This window comes from Manacus vitellinus, unplaced genomic scaffold (genome assembly GCF_001715985.3).
Source record: "Manacus vitellinus isolate BGI_N305 unplaced genomic scaffold, ASM171598v3 scaffold_0_pilon, whole genome shotgun sequence".
In the NCBI taxonomy this organism is placed as follows: Eukaryota; Metazoa; Chordata; class Aves; order Passeriformes; family Pipridae; genus Manacus; species Manacus vitellinus.
In genome coordinates, this window is record NW_021938789.1 from 43,646,565 (window position 1) to 43,665,464 (window position 18,900).

Genomic DNA, 18,900 nt, shown 5'->3' on the forward strand with positions numbered 1-18,900 from the left:
GAAAAATGCTTATTTTTAGATGTGATCTCATTGTGAAGTTTCAGTGTCACAGGAAATTATACAAATAAAATCTAGTTGTAGTACACATGTTCTGCAGGCAACTGTTAGGTCACTTTTTCCTACTTAGGCTTGCATGTTAGTATTTTTTTGCTTCTTTAATTAACCACATTAAAAAAACATTTTTAAATCTTAACATTTTCTATCAGTTTTCTCATCTGGATTGCAGGACAACTGTGCAGATGCCTCTATAGAAACATGTTGTACATTACACACTAGAAATGAAATGGACTTTGTCTCAAATATTTTCAGCTGTCACAAAGGAATTTGTGTCTGATGTTTGTCATGCTTGCTTTCAGGCAAAAGCTGACTGGCTTTAAAACTGGAGCAAAACTCACTGAGCATGAAGTAGGAACTGGGAGAAGGAAGAGGTAAAATGTATGTATTCACTGTGGATTCTGCAAGAAATTAGTTCTGGTATAACTAAAATATTAATTATAAGTCTAAATCCAAATCCTGGTTTGTTTAGCAATGCTGATACCTTAGAAGTCAATCCATATTCAAGGGAAGCCAGGTGAGAAGTACTTCAGTTGTGATTAGTGTCACCAACTGCACACATATCTTTATAGTGAAGGCTTTTTTTTTTTTTTTTTACTTAGGGATACAAAATTAACTGTTGAAGAGTTCTGGAGCTCTTCAGTCAGGGAATTACACAGTTCATACCATGTGAACAGTTGAAAATTAGCCATTGTTCAAGTGGCAGCCGCTATACTCTCCTGAACCTGGCTGAGAAGATGCATGCTATCTACAATCTCTCAGGATTTCCTTCTGCCAACATGAAATGAAATGGAAAAAAAAAAGAAAAAAGTGAAGTCAATATTAAGGATGAAAAATTACATTCCAAAGTAAAAAAAATGAAAGAGTTTAATCTCTAATAATTGATGTTATGACAGGAATGACTTTCCTCTTATTTATTATTTGTAAATACTAAAGAATGAACCAGTCAGTGGGAGCTCTGGAGATAACAAATTGTAAAGAGCTTCTCCAGAGAGTCGGTGTTCACCCTCCTTTCACAGAAAGAAGCTGATTTATGTAGCTTACATGCATCTGAGCTGCTCTCAAAGCTAAAAACAATTATTGGGGCAAGCCCTGCCCAGGAGTCACAGGGAAGGAAGTACTAAGAAAGAGAAAGGACCTTAGAACTTAATCTGAAGGGTTTAATAGGCTCCAAGTGGCCCATGGTTGTACAGTGATGAGCCAAGCCAACAGACTTTGCTAAGAAATGGTGCTCCTTAGCTCAGACACAGCAATGCAATAATGCCCACTTGCTTTTGGTTCTGCAATTAGCTGCAGCTTCATTGCAGTTCTGGAGTCCAAATTTTTAAGGTACAGCTTCCCATCTGTCTCTGACTTACTGAAGTTTTTTGTTTGCTTCTTTGTTCAGGGGGGAACTGAGTTCCCAGATACCTCTAAAAATCTGGTCATTACTGTGTGCCCACCAAAAGCTACAAGTAATGCAGAATTCACAGGGCAGAAGTCACTTTTCTGAAAGCTTTTAATTTAAATACCTTAGAAAGGGGGATGGTTTTTGCACTTATGCGTGTTTTTAAATAGCACAGATCATGTATCTATTCTGTGCCTTTAAAAATTCCTGATTTGGTTGGCATTGATGTAATAAATACATCATGGGATGAAACATGATAACAGGGATTGTCCTTAATCAAGATAAGACTGGGTTTGTGCAATACTACAAGGAAGGGGATGTTTTTCACAAAACCGCTTATCGATTCTTGGGCTGAAATCCTATCCAACAATTTTGTGGCACTCCTCTGGACGTGACCAAGTCAGATTTAGCCTTTAGGGATGTACTATATATTTAGTAATTCAGTGAGGGGGAACTAATGTTGAAGTTTGGTGTTCTGCTCTTCATCCTCCTTCTACATTCTGGCATTCTCCTGCCCAGAGGGAACCACCAGCTCCGTGCCTGCTTTTGCAGCCATTGCCAACCGTCCTGCTTGGCAGACTGGTGAATACTTGTTCCAGCTTGGCTTTGCTGGCGTCTGTCTCAAAGTGTGCAGGCTGTGCCAGCCAGCAGACTATTAGCCCTGTCAAATATTGTGACTCTCTGGTGAATAGCACAGTGCGTCATGTTGGCAACACTGGAGTAGCTAAGCCTACAAGTAATTACTTGATTTGCAGTTGTTTATTTCTTTATGTGCAAAAGCTGGAAAAATTCTGACATCCACAAAAGGATAAATGTTAATCTGCTCTGTGCCTTTGCACTAATTACCTTTCTTCCATGATTTCTCTAATAGCTGCCACATTAGGACCGGCTCCTAGATGGGTATAGAAAGGACCTTCATCTTTTTCAATAATTTGCTCTGTTTAAAACAAAATAAAGGGTTATTACTTTGAAGCTTAATTCTTTAATGTAAAATGTCACATTGCAAAGCTTACACCTAGCTTGTTGGAATACTGCTGTATGGGTCTGGGGTCAAAGTTTTCAAACACTAAGGTCTAAAGTATGCCCATGCAATTTGTACAAGACATGCAAAGCACATGGCTAATCGTGCAAATAGCTGTGATAGGGACTGTGTGCCCTGTGCCAGCACAAACAGTCATTTCATGTCTCAAGCTCTACACTGAAATTCAAAAGGCGTTTTCCTGTTATCAACAAACAATTGTTTCTCCTTCTCCCACTTCCTCCTCTCCCAGTATCTAAAAAGGAGGATAAATGGGATACCAATGGTAAATATTGACGTTACTGAGCTGTACAGTACTTGTTTTTCAGCAGACATGTTACAGTGTAGGAACCTACAGCTTGAGAAAGTGGCCAGTAAGGTTACATAGTGAATTCCTGCCACCCACAGAAAGACTGTGAAATGAAAAAAACAAAGTTTGCTGAAAGAAATCCTGCACAAGGCTTGGTCAAAATGCTTGTATGCTAAGAATGTGGCCTCAGTTTTCTGTGTGTAGGTAGGACCATGCCATCAGTCACAATACATGCTACATGTTTGGTTTGATACCAGGAGGCAGGCTCCAGCAGTGAGAAAGAAATGGCCAGGCTCTGCTTGGGATCAGGAGATGCTGGAGCTGTGCTGCCTGATGTCTGAACGTTGCCTTTATGTTTTCTGCCGTGCTAACTCCAAGAGCTGGACGAGGTGGTGCTGCTCTTGATATGCAGCCTCGGGAAGCATGACAAAGGCATGCTATAAACTTGAACATGTCAATGGAGGGATGGCTTAATTTAATCTTCCTAAGGGCAAGTATTGATAGGAAAGAGCAATGGAAATGATTCCCAGAAAACTTGTGCCAACTATATGGGAGAAATTATATAAAAAAAACCAACCAACAAACAACTGTGTTTTCAAAAAACCTAAATTTTAGAGGTTGTTTCTTATAAAACAACAAGGAACAGCAAGGAACTGGCTTCCAGTTTTCTTCCTGGTAGCTTTGGAAATACACTATCTCCTATTTTTGTTCCCATGCATCATCTCTGAGACACAGCCCCAAGCAAGGTCCATTTTGCAATTCTGGAGGAACATTGATTCAACTTTCCTCTTTTATAGTTGGTACAAAATCCAAGTAACTGAAACTATAACAAGGATTTTTATTTCCTTTCCCCCCCCCGCCCCTTTTTGTTGCTGAACCTTTTGTCTCAGCCTGAATAGTTTTATCCACTGGAGTCTGAAAGTGCCTGTTAGACCTGGCTGTGTGCAGTGTCGGTACTGTATGGAAGCTCAGGCTATGGGGCCATGCCTATCACTCTACTTTGCTTCCCTCTGGTTTATTTTTCCAGCTTTTTGAGACTGGGTATGCCTATGAAGAAACACTGAGGGTCCCCCTCACTGCTTTCTTTGGTGCTGCTTGTGTAGCTTCTCTAAGAACTGCTGATCTCTTTAGCCTTACAGGAGACAAGTGCATGAAAGGGAGGATAAACTCTTGCAACAAGTGAGGAATAATCTGACATCTGTTTTTTTGCTTAGGCTTTGCTGAGGGAAACTTCAGCAATTTCACTATTAGAGCAAAAAATGGCATAAGGATCTCAAGTTTTGGATCCAGGATATGTTTATAAATGCTATCTCTAACCTTGACAAATAAATTAGGTTATAAAGTTATGACCTACTTTTTATCAGTATGTTGTTATTATGTGTCTACTGCTCAAGGAGAATGGATGTGAGGCCATAAGCATTCTGACTGAAAAATCAAATAGGTATTTGCTTTATGACACGAGAAAGGGCCCAGGTTGGTAAGTGGAGTAGGCATAAGTGTATAAAATTCTAGTTTTGTAAGTCTTCCCTAATTACTGTTCTAAAAAAAACCCACCCAAAAAAATCTTGCAACAAAAACATCCAACTAACCCCATGATCCCAACTTGAAGGTTCATTTCCTTCCTGTGAACTAGTATGTTTTTAGTACATCTCAGCACTTACCAACACAGCTGCAAGATGGGAAATCATACTGGGTTTTGGCAGGTGTGTCCAATAAATTTTTTACAGGAGTATCCAATAACTTGGAAGGTGAGTCTAAAAAATTATTGAGAACAGTTCCAGCTGTTCTTTTGGTCGGGGTTTTCTCAGCAGACAAGTTTGCTTGCTGATCTAAGATTGGAGTCTGAGTGTCAAAATCTGCAGCACTGGTATTTCTTGACAGAATGGTAATAGGGCCTGCTGTTTCAACCTTCACTTGTTTGGGTGATTTGAGAGTAAAAGTCTTATGATCAAACAGTGATTTGACCTGTATCTGTTTTAGCTGCTGTTCCATTGTCTCAATGATGCTCTTTTGTTGCATGTTCTCGCAGCCAAAGTGCTGATTCTCTTGTTTAATTGTTTTTTTCCACATTTTGTTTTCCAGCTGTCCAGCTGATGGGCGCATGCAGACATTAGACTTTGTGCCAGCCTCAGTTTTGATAGGCTTGCGTGCTGCACTGGGACCAATCTCAGTTTTGGGCTGCTGGTATGCTTGCTGCTCCTGTTTTTGCAACAGGTGCCACCTTAGAGCAGCATGCTTTTGAAAATCCTTAGGAGTCTGGGACTGCAAATGACAGCCTCTCTGATCTTGGGAGTGTGGGGCAGTTTGGCTGTGTGGTAAGTACTGCTGAGGAATCTGTGGAGCTTGTTTGCTCGGGAGGTCTTGGTTCAGACTAGCACCATAGCATTGTGATGGCTGGAGTGGCGGTAGCTGTAAAACTGAGGCTTGTTGTGTCCGTTGCTCTTGTTCTTGAAAACAGTGATTCACATCTTGCTTCGTGGTCAAGTCATTTGAAAAATACTGAACATGTTGCAAGTCCTGCGTTTTGTTGGCTCCAAAGCGTTCTGTATTGGCGGCGCTTCCTTTCTTCTCAGAGACCAAGTGCATGTTGTTTGGGCATGGGTGCTGGAGACTAGCCTTTGCCTTCTGAGTGTACAGGGGAGCTTTGTTGTTCATGGTACGTGCCTGCTCTAGGCCTAGCTGAGGGTGAGGCAGTGGGAATGCATTTGATTTCGTGTACTTATTCCCAGCTTGGAAACATTCCTCTACTTTAAGCTGATTGAAGGATGTCCTGTCTAGAAGCTGCTCAGCATTGGTTTGGGAGTGGGATGCAGTTCGGGGCAGGTCTTTGTTTTTCATTTGCAGAGACTGCTGATGGTTTGAGGTTACCTGTGGACTGCATGGCAATTGCACCCGGTGTGTCTGTTTTTGAAGCATCTGTTGCAAAATGTGTGAATGCAAGAACTGCCCATTTTCCCCTGGCTGGGGATTCAAGTGCTGCTGTTTCAAGGGGGCTCCTAAAGGCTGTTCAGCTTGTTTTTCTGGTCTTTCCTGGAAATGGAGCTGCTGCGGAGGGTGTTGCTGCACTTGGGACTTGAGTAGGGAATCCACCTTTGTGAGCTGTGGCTGTGGTGAGTGTTTCTGGAACGGCAGCTGCTGGTCAGCTGGGGGATGCGGCTGCAGCTGGGAGCTCTCACTTTTGTACAGCGAAGGAAGTTGTTCCTGTTGCATTATCTTCTGGCTCCGGGGCTGTCCTGAAGGCCCCTTTAAAGAATCAGGACTTCCAGCATACTGTTTTGTGTAGACTGTTTGGGCTGTGTTTGGCTGGCACTGAAGAATTGATCGCAGTAATGCTTCGCTGGGCTTTTGGGGAGGCTCTCTCTGGCGGAACTGCGTGGAAACCAGTTCTATCCAGGCTGGTTTTGAATAATGTTGAGCCTGTTGGACAGGCTCTTTCACTTGGTCCTTTTCTTTGTCAGGAGGAGTCTCAGGTTCTCTCTGTCCTGGGAAATGCTGATAGTGTTGTTGCAACTCACCCTCACTTCCGCGCGCGTGCAGGTTTTGGAGGGGAGGTTCTGACGCCAGCGTCACTTCTTCAGGGCACTGCTGAACTGAGGAGGCCACAGCAGCTTGTGGGTTGCTTTCACTGACACCTTGTTGTGACGTTTGCGCCTGCTGCAGAAGTCTCTGCTGAGGGTGAAGTTGTTGTTGGCTGAGGCTGGGACTTTCTGACATTGGTCCCTCCTGTTGTCCTTCATTCTTTATCTTCCCAGGAAGAGTTTCACATCTGCTGTCATAGGAATGGTGTCCTTCTTGCACCATGGCAGACAGTGCACTGTTCATTTCTGGAGCAGGAGGAGTGGAGGAATCTTTGTGAAACGTTGAGTTCTGTGTAAAGAAAGCACCATTATTTTCTGCTTGCTCAGAGTACCTTTCCAGAGCAGTGCTCTGAGCTTGCAGGTTACTGCTGGAACTTAAAGAGAGGTCTTGTTTGGGAACCTGCCCTATGCTTCCATGAACGTTACTGCTTCCTACAGGTAACTGGTGTGGATCATAGCCTGGAATCTGTTGCTGTAGCTGTACTTCTGCTTTCTGAAGCAAACAGCTTCCTGGCAATACAGGTGGTTTACTGGAGTCTTCTGTGTCGTAGACCTCAGTAACCACTACAGCTGGCACTTGAGGCAGCTCAGAGTTTGAGGTCTGTGGGGAAGTGATCTGCCCTGAGGTATGGGATGAATGTGTTGTCTGATAGGACAACTCATTAGTAGCCTGACTGGTAATGGCATTGATATGAGATGTGTTCTTCTGCATTGCTATGGAAACATGTTCTGGATAATATTGAGACAGTGTTTTCTCCAGGAGTTCACCATGCATGCTTTCCATGGAAGAGGCAGAAACTGTAGCACCATTAGGCATTGGCACTGCCTTGTTCTTAAGTAGTAAGACAATGTCCCTGTTGTGGCAATGAATGTTTTCCTGCTCCTGCTCATCCTGAATCAGGAGGTCATGAGAGTTTTCTGAACCACCACTGTTGTATCTTGTAGACGGTATCAAATCTGAAGCTTCATTTTCTTGTCTTGTAAAACTCTCAGGTTTCTTCTCACTGTAAGAATTGGAGACGCTTGGTTTTTCACTGTTATCCTCTGGCTCAGCTTTTTCTCCGTTTACCTCTTTGTCTTGTTTCACTTTTTTGCTCTCATGAAGTCCACACAGAGAGGGCTCACTAAAAGTGCGTTTTATCCCACCATTTTGCATATATTTGGAATATACTTTCTTGTCTTGTAAAAGGTCGGGGCTCATGCGGTTGTTTGGACTTCCCTTCGGGTGGGGCACTCCGTGGTTGCTTTTAATGGATAGCGGCTTGTGGTCTCCGTTTACTTCAACTCCAGGCCTCTCTGCTGCTGGACTTCCATTCTGTAGCTTCACCGCAGAAGGCTCTGGCTGGCACACGTGAGAAGGCTGCGGTATTAGAAACGGACTCAATCTATTGCCGTCAACATGGTTGGTTCTGTCCTGTTCCATCTGGCCTGCTCCGGGGCCATCCACAAGGCTACCCTCCAAATGTATCTGAGGGAGAAAAGAAACGGGAGAGAATCCAAGTCAATTTTAGTTTCCACGGATGGACAGCCAGTTACCAACAATTCCTGCAGCATTCAAGCACCCGATGCCCCGACCAGCTCCCATACACAACGTGAGCTTGCAGGCTCACCTGTAATAGTGTTTCACTGTCCTATTGCATTTTGCAGCCCATGTCTCCCTTTTTCTTAAAGGCTTATTCTTGAAGATGAAGAGTGAAAATACAGAGAGGCTTCCTTACCCCCATTTAACACACAAGCAGACATTTTACCAGAAAAAATATCTCATAATGGTGCAAAAAATATTCTCTGCTTTTGAATGATTTGCACAGACTCATCTGTCATCACATTTTGCCCTTGGTAAGGCAGAAAGTCATGCTGAAACCATGGTTCCCAGACTTGGTGCTAATCCCTTCATTTGATTAAGTGTGCCAAACCTCTTTTGTCTAACTTGAAGGATTATTGCCACCAAGTTTGTCAGTTAGAGGCGAAAATGTCCCTTTTTTAATGTCCTCAGCTGTCTGACAGGGTCTTTTAAAACTGGCATTCCTAAAGAGCATGTAAGTGGCACAGTACACATTAGAAAAAGCCATGCTTGACTGCTGTCCATAGGAACTCTTACAGTTCATCAACACCTTGGTAGTGTCGGCAGAAACAAGCTGAGTGATTTCTGAAAGGTTTGGTGGAAGTGGTATTTTTTCAGGCATTAATATCCTTTAACATTTACATATAGACATCACGCATGGCTTAAACTATGCATTTGGGTTTTGAACAGCTGTGAAGCTAGCATTTCTTTCTTCTTTGTTTGGATGGGAAAACCCATTTTCTCATATACTCTTTATATTTTATTTACAAAGTGAAGGTTTTAGCTGGATAGAAGTACTGACAATGTGCAGTCAACAAATTCCATATAATGACAAGCTAATCCTGTTCACATGGATCTTCCCAGGATTCAAAGTCTCAGTTAACACAGATAAAGCCCTTGTTTGACTCTGCTTGTAATTTATTCATTGTTGGCTTTATGACTCTCAATCAGTCACAAATGACAGAAGACAGACTAACAGTGGGTCTTACAGATGTGAGGTTGCACAGAAAAAATTTGGACATGTAAATGGCTTTGTTCTGAAGCTTTTATTTTTAGTTTGCATAAAGGGGAATCTGAAGGGTCCTCCATTACCACATCCCTGGTTGGACTGTCAAGTCAGGAGAAACACTACATGTGGCTGGTATTGCCACTACATAGGAAGGGCTACTAAACTGAAAAAATTCTCCCATCATGGTTGCTCTGCTTATGTATTTATCCTACATTAATATTTTTATGTTATTAACATGTAATTTTAAATGTTATTTAAATGTAATTTATACCATTTTCAGTGCAATATTGCTTTAGTCAGTTGAGTAATATGATTTAAAAATGCTTTTAAAAGTAATACTAATTAATGAAATTTATTTCATCCAGCAGACTCCCCTCTGCTTGCAGCTCTGATTTCAGTAGCAGGATAATTCAAATGTACATTTTGACTGGCAAGCACCTATACAATGACCTGCATTCCCTTCCTCCATATCCCAAACTTGCTTTTAGATTTACTTTTGACCTCCTGAAGTTCTTTTTTGTTTTCTTCCTTTACTCAGTTTATGTTTTGTAAGACAGAAATAGAGAAGTTCTCTCTGCAAGTAAAAGTACTCTAAAATAGAGTTTTTGCAGGGAAAGCTAAGAACAGGGAGATGGAAAAGAATGTTTGTCAACCTGGCCTATTTTTTTGACAAAGTAAGGAAGGCTTCTTCCCTTCTAGATATATTTCAGTATATTTCCCATCCTGGCTTTATAGTACCACAAGACATGAGCCTCTGGAGTTTTCCCAGGGAGATGATGTTTCCTGTTTAGCAGAAAGCAGTGTGAAAAGGATTCCTCTGATGTGTCATTCTAGGCCAGGCAGCAGAATGATGCTCCCAGAGTATCTCAAAAATAAAATGTCAGCCTAATTTGGAAGCCATTCTTTGCCTTCACACCTTTCATACCTAAAAATTGCAGGTGAACTGCAACTCAGACACGAGTGTGTGGGCTGCTGTATTTTGCAACTATGAAATGAAATAAAGGGCATCACTGTGCTGTCAAGCTGCTTCTACAAGATTTAGTCCCTTTTAAAAAGTTTTAGTCTGTGCGAGTGAGCCATGACAAACTTTCTCTGGCCCTCAAAGTCTGCCTTGCTGCTTGTGTTCTGGTGTATCCTGTGGGTTGCAACTAAATTCCTTCTGATAATTCCCAGGCAATCTTTCTTTTCAGTTCCTTACTGATAGGTAAAAATACCTTTTTGTTTAGAAGTGGGGGCTCCCCAACTTCTCTAAACTTAGCTTGTAAATCTCTCAAAGGAGCACATCTGTGGTCCAGAAAAGAGTCTTAGGTTCATGCTGTCCTCAAAACAGCATGAAGGTTATCTTCAGTGTGTGACATGGACTATTATTCACAGTATTCTCAAAGACTTCATGGTATTAGTCAACCAGTTCCCCTAAATTCTGACCATCTCCTGTAAAAGGCACTGGCATTAGGTATTGCTAACACCATGGGAATAATCTGTTTAAAATACGAGGTCCATTCTTCCATTAAAGTGCCAGATTTGCATTTCAAAAAATGCATCTAGGATTATGGTGACTTTGCATTACACTTCTTTGTCTCTCTCTCTACACTCAAGTATCACTATCCTTATGTGACACCTGAGTACAAATCTTCCCCAAGCAGCTACAAATCACAGCGATAATTTGTAATATAGAACTGGAAAAAGATAAATGGCAATGATACCTTTATTACTGGTTTTAACGGGGACACCACGAAGATATTCTTACAGCTTACTACTAAGTAGACCTGGCTGCTCCTTAAGTCTTTGTAGTCTTCCTGATAATTATTGTGGGGTGAACTCTCTGCCTCTCAAAGTAAATCCACCTTTCCCTAAATGTAGCAGTTAGTCTTTTTTCTCTTTCCCATAACCGTATTTTATCCAGACCATTTGGAAGCTCCACATATTTTTCCTCAGCTATAATCCATTAGAAATTCAAGTCACATCAGCAGCATCTGTGAAACAATTACTGCATCTAGGACTGACTCTGCAGTCTAATCCATCATAATTATGACTGGCCTCTTTGAAGATGCCACGATGCGTGACTTAAATATAGCACATTACTGTGCAAATGGATCAGCATCTCATCCCACCAATATGCATTCAAGTTATAATTCAGACTACCACTGATTTTTTCAGATGCAATTGATGTATGTACATTTATTTCTTGCCACATATGGGGCACAAACTGGAAATCAGGTACTGAGCAAGAGTTTGAGATTTCTTCATTGTTTGTTTTATGGGCAAGTTTGGCATATTTTTACCACCTCTTACCAGTACAATACTGTGGAACTTGTTGTTAAGAGAGCACCATACATTTCTGCAGCAACAAACGTACTCTAAGTCGTCATTTTCTTTCATGGAAAATCCTTTACTTTTAGCCAGTTCTAGAGGTTCATACCTTATTTTCTACAGCACCCGTATGTGGGGAGTTTGTGAATGCAAAGCAGCTCAGATGAATGAATGGACAAACAGACCCACTGCAGGGGAGTACAGTCTTCTGCAAAACTAGGCAAGATTCCCAGGAGAAAAAGTAGGTGGGGGGACGCTGTGGTAGAGCACTTGTGGCCCTGAAATGATCAAAAGGTGGGATGTCAGATAGACATTTATCTCCTCAGAGGTTTTTCTTCCCAGTAGAAATATACCTCCTCAGATCATGGCTTCAGCTGACTTGAGCTCAACTGATTATCAGGATGAGACTCAGGAAAGCAATAGTCAGACACCTGGAAGCTTGTTGATGGCTCACTGGGTTGTTCCTGGAGTGCTGCCACAGCCTCTATCCTGCTGGCACCCTTCTGCCACTGCCGGATGGCACAGAGGTCTAAACTGCTTCCAGACAAGAAACCTCTGTAGCACTTTCTAGACAAGAGGTGAATTTACCTTTATGTCTTGCCAGACTCCAGTTTGGCAAGTCGTACTTTCTGCTTACACTCTCCTGCTCCTATCATCTGTGTAGAATAGCTGGGTTCACTTGTGGCTTGATTTGCTATGTATTGTTATGTGCTCTTGTGCAGTTGCATCTCTCCTCTGAAGCTTATGCCTCTGGCAAAGAGTTCTAAATCCTAAACTTCCAACACGTGGAGTTAAGGGGTTTTCTTTTCCTATTTAATTAATCAATGAAAATTTGAGAAAAGGCACGAGTGGTTATTCCTAAGTAAGGACACTCATACATGATATTATCAGAAAGCTCAATATCTGCTTTTAACCCTTAAATCTTCTGGACTTGCACACATGTGAAATAGTTTCTGATTAACTCTGTTGCAAAGTTTTCTCTAATTTAAAATTGGAACAACATGTGTAAGAAGTTATAATGATGCTCAGCACAATGATTTGTGGCCACGTGGTTATTGTGGGATGTAATTTTTCTCTGGCCTATCTAAGCACCAGCTGCTGCAGCTGTGCCCCGGGTTAACACCTGTAAGCAGCTGCCAGTGTCCCTAGAGGAGAAAAGATGAGCAGGTTACTCAGATGGCTGATGGGTGACATAACACATCAAACCTCCTTATTAATGAGACATTCCCCTTATTGCTGGGATAAAAAGTTGAAAACTGGGATATAGTTTAAGGATTTCCTGTATGTTTTGCACTTAAGGTACTCCAAGTTTATATACTGAAAAACAATACAAGCTTCCACATGGAAACTTTAGGGCAGAGGCAAGAGCAGGACAGATTCAAGAGACATTGCATTCATACCCAAGGTGAATTGAGGCTCTAAACCCCATAACATGTCCTAAGGATTTGCTCTGCTCCTTACCAGCATCACTGCTGCCCTGCTGCAAGTGTGGTGGCTTAGGAAAACACAGTGAAACTTCAAGGCAGATGTAAAGGAGGCCCCAGAAGGACAAGGACACTCTGTTGTTAGCTGGGCTATGTGGCTTACAATAGAGTCTTTTTGCACTACATTCAGCTGTTTCTTCATTTGGACAGTTTATTTATTCAGGACATTAGCAATACTTTGGAAAAAACTTGCATAAGGATGCCATGCCTTGCCTGTCCCTTGAAGATTTTTAGCTAAGGCTATATTTCTTTCAAAAATATCTAAATATCTGAAATATTTAAAATATCTAAACTTCTTATTGTAGCTCCAAAGAGCAGTTAAAGGGTTAATCTAGAAATTCCTGAAGGAAACTGTGACTGTATTCTGCAGAAGGTCATATTACATGAATATAATTGTCTTCTCTGGCATTTAGATCTATGATAATCTGTGTCAAACAAAAGAAAATGTGGGATGGATAAAATTTGTTATCTAATTTATGGCTAATTTAACCTTAATTTACAGGGGAAAATGGTGACTAGCAAATATAGATATAAGCAGACATAAGGGAATGAAGAGCACGGGATTTGTGACATATGAGGATTAATAATTCATTAAATCTTATCCAAGCCAGAAGCTTCATAATTCATGCATTTTTAAAATCAACTAGTGCTAACCCCCCCCTCAATTTACTGACATCAGTTCTTGCATTTCAGTGATACAACGGTCTAACTGCAAAAGCACTTGAATCAGTTAGATTTTTGACCTTAATACAGGGGGCATCATAGTAAAGATAAACTGCTCTGCACAGTGATTTCCCTTTGCTACATTATATAACCATCAACAAGACTGGATACTGCATAATATCTACTCAGATGTGGAAAATGGCACTATTCTAACAATAGCATAAAATCAAGAGAAGTAAAAATTAAATGCCTCTACAATACGGGTGAAAAAACAATTATGCAAAGGAAATTAATTCAGGAATATAAAATGCAGTAAATAGAAATAATAATGATACATCACACAGCTCTCCAACTCCTATTTTTTGTGATTTATACCCTATACAAACTTTGCACCTAACTGTAAAATCTAGCACTTCCAACAGAAGAACACAACTCTTCAAGTAGTTGCTTGTAATGCCACCATAGTATGACTAAATCAGAAATGTTTCCCAAAAGGTGAAACTTTAGAACCAGGTTGGATTTAAGAGACAAAAGCACCCTCTCGCTGTAATAAGCAGATCATTCAAGATGAGGTTGGCACCTATGCTTGTTCTTGCCAGTTGTAAGCTGTTTTCAGTAGTTTAGGTTAGAAATGTGGTGGATTCAGATGGATTTGCTCCCCCAGTTAACCTCTGTGACATTATCTTGGGTGCTGGTATGCCAGCATACTCTAAGACCAGTATTGCTCAATTTCTTGAGCACCACCTTGACTATTAGACATCTTTAATAAATGTTCAGGGAAGCTGAACTAAAACACCCTTTTGTCTTTGCTGGTTTGAGAGTCTTTGTATCTGATGATTGTAATATGAAGGCTGTGGGAATGAGAGTTACAGCCGTAAATCCCAGGGGGGCTCAAATAAATGTGTGCTGAGTGAGATCCTTCTATGCTTGGGTATAATGAGAAACTTCTCTCATATGCCTGTGACATTTGGACCATCAAGACTGTTTCAAATTGCGACCCACAAAGGGTATCATTTGGGTAATTCCCCAGTGCCAATGAATTCAACATCAGCAAACATACTGGGGCTGGAAAACAGAACCAAGTCTCTTTTTTTCCTTCATCTCAGTCAGTTACTGTGCTAGGTTAGGTGTGTTCTGGAAAGGCTGGGCAGTGTTGTCAGTGTACGACTGGTGCTTAGACCTGTTTTTGATTTCTGGAGAAATGCTGTAATTTGAGGGATGATTTTCCTCTCGGTACTCGGCTACCCCATGTGTCAAATGGTAATGCTGATACTGGCCGCTGATTAACATCAGCTCCCCGACAGCAATAGCTGACGGCTCTCGCTATCCCGGCCGAGCTCCGCAGTCCATGAGCCTCTGGTGAGCACGCCAGGATAAACAAGCGTTGGTGGCTGAACCGTCCTTCAAGACACACTTGATGTTATCAACCTGCTGTTTAGGGGAGGTCACCAAGAGGTCAGTGTCATCATTATCTTCCAGTTTCTGTGATCTTTGTCCATCTGGCTTCAGACCTGGATACAGCATAGATTTCTTGGGTTGATGACTTCCTAACACCAGTCAAAGGTCAGTTATCCATGATGATTTCATCACAGCTTTTGGCAGAGTGAAAAGCCACTGGAAGGAAAAGGAAAAACCACTGTCAAGCTGAAGATTTCAGGGTTTCATCGTGTTGGGACAGTAACATTAGAAAACAGGAACAAAAACGGTCCTGTTTGGCATATGAGTGGAAGAACTGATAGAAGGGAGTAAAATGTTGTGGGCTGCAGTGTCCTCAGAAGACCTGTTTACACAGCTCTGTTTTCCATTATCCTTTGAACTTCAAATCCTGTAGGTCTCTCAGTTCTGTTGAAAACAGAATTTTTGATGAAATGCAGTTTTCTTAAATTTCTTCTCCAAAAGTTGAAGGTCGTACTGAGAGGAGAGGGAGGAGAATGCAAAGAGAAGGGTTGATGACTCCAAGGATTACTCTCACTGGTGCTCCTGCACATCCAGATGATAAAGCATAGCTTTCAGCCCCTTCACTGGTTTCACTATGGTAGTAGCCTTTACACCCCTCTACACATTCCTCCTCTGTTTTTCTCATGCTTCTGCCACACCTAGGCTGGGATCCTGTGGTGAACTCAATTTTCAGCAACTATGCTTTGGGAAATGAGAGGTAGCACAGAGGCAGCTCCCACACTACACACTGTACACTGTGCATGCCTACGTGCCCCAAGGGTAGGTGCTGGGGATCCCTGCCAGGGGCGGTGAGCCACGAGATACCTCGTGTCCACATGCGAAATGCTGCATGCCACTGCATGTCCTTCTGGGGATTTGCTTCCAGACAGTGAAGGTGGAGAAGTTGAGCCAAAACAAGGGAACCTGCTTTCGAAAGATCTTGTGCTGTTTTAATTTTTGCATGATTTGATTTAAAAATGTGTTTTCATGCCCACTTGTGATTTAGTTTTATTCCTTCCAATTTGTGCCTTTCATGACTTACAAACAAGACCAACTGCTCATAAACACATGGAAAAAATAGGTTTGTTGGTGCCCTGTTCCTTGGCTTCAGGGTAACACTAGCCAGACACGTACCAGTCCACTCCAACCTGTTTTTAAAACTCTCTAATGATGAGGGTTGCATAATAACACACAGTTACATGCAGTACTTTATTAATCTTACTTATTAGAAAGCTTCTACCATTTAAAACATAAGCTTAGACCGGCTCATCCCATCTGCCACAGACATGTGGAACAGGTTTTTTTCCTTCTGTGCTACAGCTTCTTTCTCCCTATGTAACTGAAGACTGTCATTAATGCTCCCCTCTTAGACAGAATAAACAACCCGGTTCGTGACATCCGATCTCCTCCCTGGGTGGATCTATATCCATACCATTTGTTCCCTGACCAGATGCACAGAGGTCACAAAGCAAATCCACAGTCTGTTCTTTGGAGGCATTATGCACATGCCACAGTCTGCTAGATTTTCTCCAAATTCAGATGTTTGATATACAAGCAACTATAATATGTGCCTATATAATCTTCCAAATACCTGTATGAATTACCTTGGCTTTCCCCCCAGTAACTAAGATCAGTTTTATTCCTTCACTGTGTAAATCACTGAAATCAAAAGAACAGGCTTGTTACTTCTAACAGAGCATTATAGAGGAGGTTGTTTCCTTAAAACCTGACTTCCATATGCTGAGGCCTGTGAGCTACTAGCACAAACATATCTTCTGACTCCCACTGCTGCTGAGGAACCACAGAAGATAAGAATCTAATGCATTTTTAGAGGTCTATTAGAAGGTGCTCCCTAGAGCTATGGTTGCCATTCAGCTTCTTTCTGCATTCGTGTGTGGTCTTCAGGAGCAGTCTTCATGTGGGTTATTGCAATCTACACTCAACAATGGCATGGATTATTGTGCTGAAACCCAGATCTGAAAAAATAGTTACAGTTGCCTCTCCAGATGTTAAAGAGATGAAAGACAAGGTGCTTTTGATGACCAGAGCCAGCTGACAACCTAAGAGCAGTCGAGGTCTAACCTTGATAAAAGCACAACTCTGGGAGAGAAATGAAACGTGGGAGCTGGCACTGCCTTGCCACAGTTCTAAGCACACAAGAGAGCTTGGCATGGGTACTGTTGACATCCCCTCCAGTTTTAAGTTGAAGACGTGGGACAACTTTTCACTTTGAATAGTCAGCATAGAAACTTTGAAAGAACTTGGTCATTGGCTAATCTCAGATAAAAGGGCCCAGGCCCAAACAAATTTTAAGTCAAGAAGACACCCAATTCACACCACCAATTCAGCATTTATTCAGCCTAGCTTCTTAAGACTGTCTTGAAAAACAGATTTTCTGTAGTTATCATCTTGGCTACAGTAAATTCCCCCCCTTTCTAATTTTAGCTTTGTATCACATGCAAGAGAGTTTTCAGGTTTTTCTTTAGAAGGCCACTATTAATCTTGTTCTGAGAACTAAGTGATAGGCTCCAGTTCATGCTTCCACACAACTGAGGCCATTTCCAAGTTCCTTTTTATCTTGTTATATCCTCGCTTCCAAAGAATGTGGGGTTAATGTACAGCCATTTAAAACTTCATAATATTTAAGTATAAATGGGCAGTGTATGGAGAGTTTTATGTATTTTGTGACAAAAAAACATTTAAGAGAACTACTAGAGAAAAAAGCTTATTACAGGGAGACAGGCTTTTTCCTTTCTATGGAATCTCCCTTCAGTGTTTCAGGGAAACTGGAAACCAGTAACAAGCCTAGATGTTTTGAATGGGATATTTGCTTAAAAACACAGCTCTAACATGGAAGTTTCTCCCTTTAACCAAAATAAAAGACTGGATAGAAACTTGGGATTCCTGTGCCAAGAAACAGTTGGGATCTCAGAGCATGCAGGCATCCCTGCTTTAATTTCCAATAATTCAAAGCAACATTGTTTCTCCTGTTTAAATTTTCTTCCTCGTGGCGAGATGCAACATGAAGAGGCAGAAAATTCACTGCTGCCAAGCTAAAAGGAGCGGGAGGAACTGGCAGATTGTGTTTTAACTCTCACTAAGACTTTTAGACTCCCACAGCTGACACTTGGAAGAGCGGTGTTTGAGCAGTCCTGAAGGGAACTGCAACACTTCTCTCTCTGTCCTTCCTTTTCAAATATTTTCAAAGCTTTGAAAACAGTCGGTTGTTCTTCATTCTGGCAACGTGCCATTTGCTGCCGGCTCACATCAGTTCATGGTCTTCTGAGGTATCCAGTGGCCTGCATGGATTTGAGAGAGTTTGAAGCTCTAATGAAAGACCTTTGATATTCTGGGATATTTAAGAGACATACAGAAACGTGTGAGCTAAAAGAGCTGTTGTCAGTTCCCGCAAAGCCCACTTCATATTCCCAGTCACGAGATACTGTTTCACTAATTGATTATTGTCTGTCCACAACACAGTCATGCTCTTAGTGCACAAAAAAAGCACTGTGGATGAAAAGCTCGCCATTATAAAGTACACACTCAACTGGATTTAGAAAGCTGGGAACTACAGACAAATGTTAAGATATGGGACTACTTTGAATGAAACTCATAAATCGTAGCTGAGACTTTTTTTTTCAGCTTAAGTAAAGTTCTTTACTACAGATAATGAAAATTAATGGAAGCCTTTTAAATGCCTCCCTTCAGTCTTCCTAAGAAGACCTAAGCAGGTGAACTCTCCTCAAAAGGGTGAGGTGACCTTTTGTTCTTTAAATCCACACCTCTAGCAATGAGGACCTGATCCCACAGGTCCTCTAGAACTGCTCCTAGCTGGCAAGGTTATGCAAAGTGTTTGCCAGGCTAGTCCTTCAGCCAGCAGTGGTCTTAAGCTGAGGAATGCAGGTGTAGGTAAGAATGCCTTGCGTTGTGCTGGTTGAGTTCCCGTAAGCGTATGCGTGTCATTGTAGGTGAAGTGTGATTGCACAGTGCAGTCACTGCTTTTCTTGCCAACACAAACCTACACTCCCTCTTTCACCCCTGCCTTCCCCAAAACACACCAGGGAGAGAACACTTTTGGGGGCAAATCAA

The 18,900-nt window shown here is 41.7% G+C and overlaps 1 protein-coding gene across 3 annotated transcripts in view; it reads right to left on the reverse strand.

The window, feature by feature from the left end:
- TET2 (tet methylcytosine dioxygenase 2) overlaps positions 1-18,900 on the reverse strand; it is a 53,362-nt gene that overhangs the window by 15,935 nt on the left and 18,527 nt on the right. For 2 of the 3 annotated variants that reach the window (XM_018072576.2, XM_029960699.1), the window contains exons 1-2: positions 4,431-7,860; positions 2,288-2,378 (exon numbers count right to left, since the gene is read on the reverse strand). In XM_018072576.2, coding sequence (XP_017928065.1) covers positions 2,288-2,378; positions 4,431-7,770 — 3,431 coding nt within the window. In that variant the 5' untranslated portion in view covers positions 7,771-7,860. Of the gene's footprint in view, positions 1-2,287; positions 2,379-4,430; positions 7,861-18,900 lie in introns of those variants that run through there. The other variant, XM_008933202.2, reaches the window with a different exon arrangement.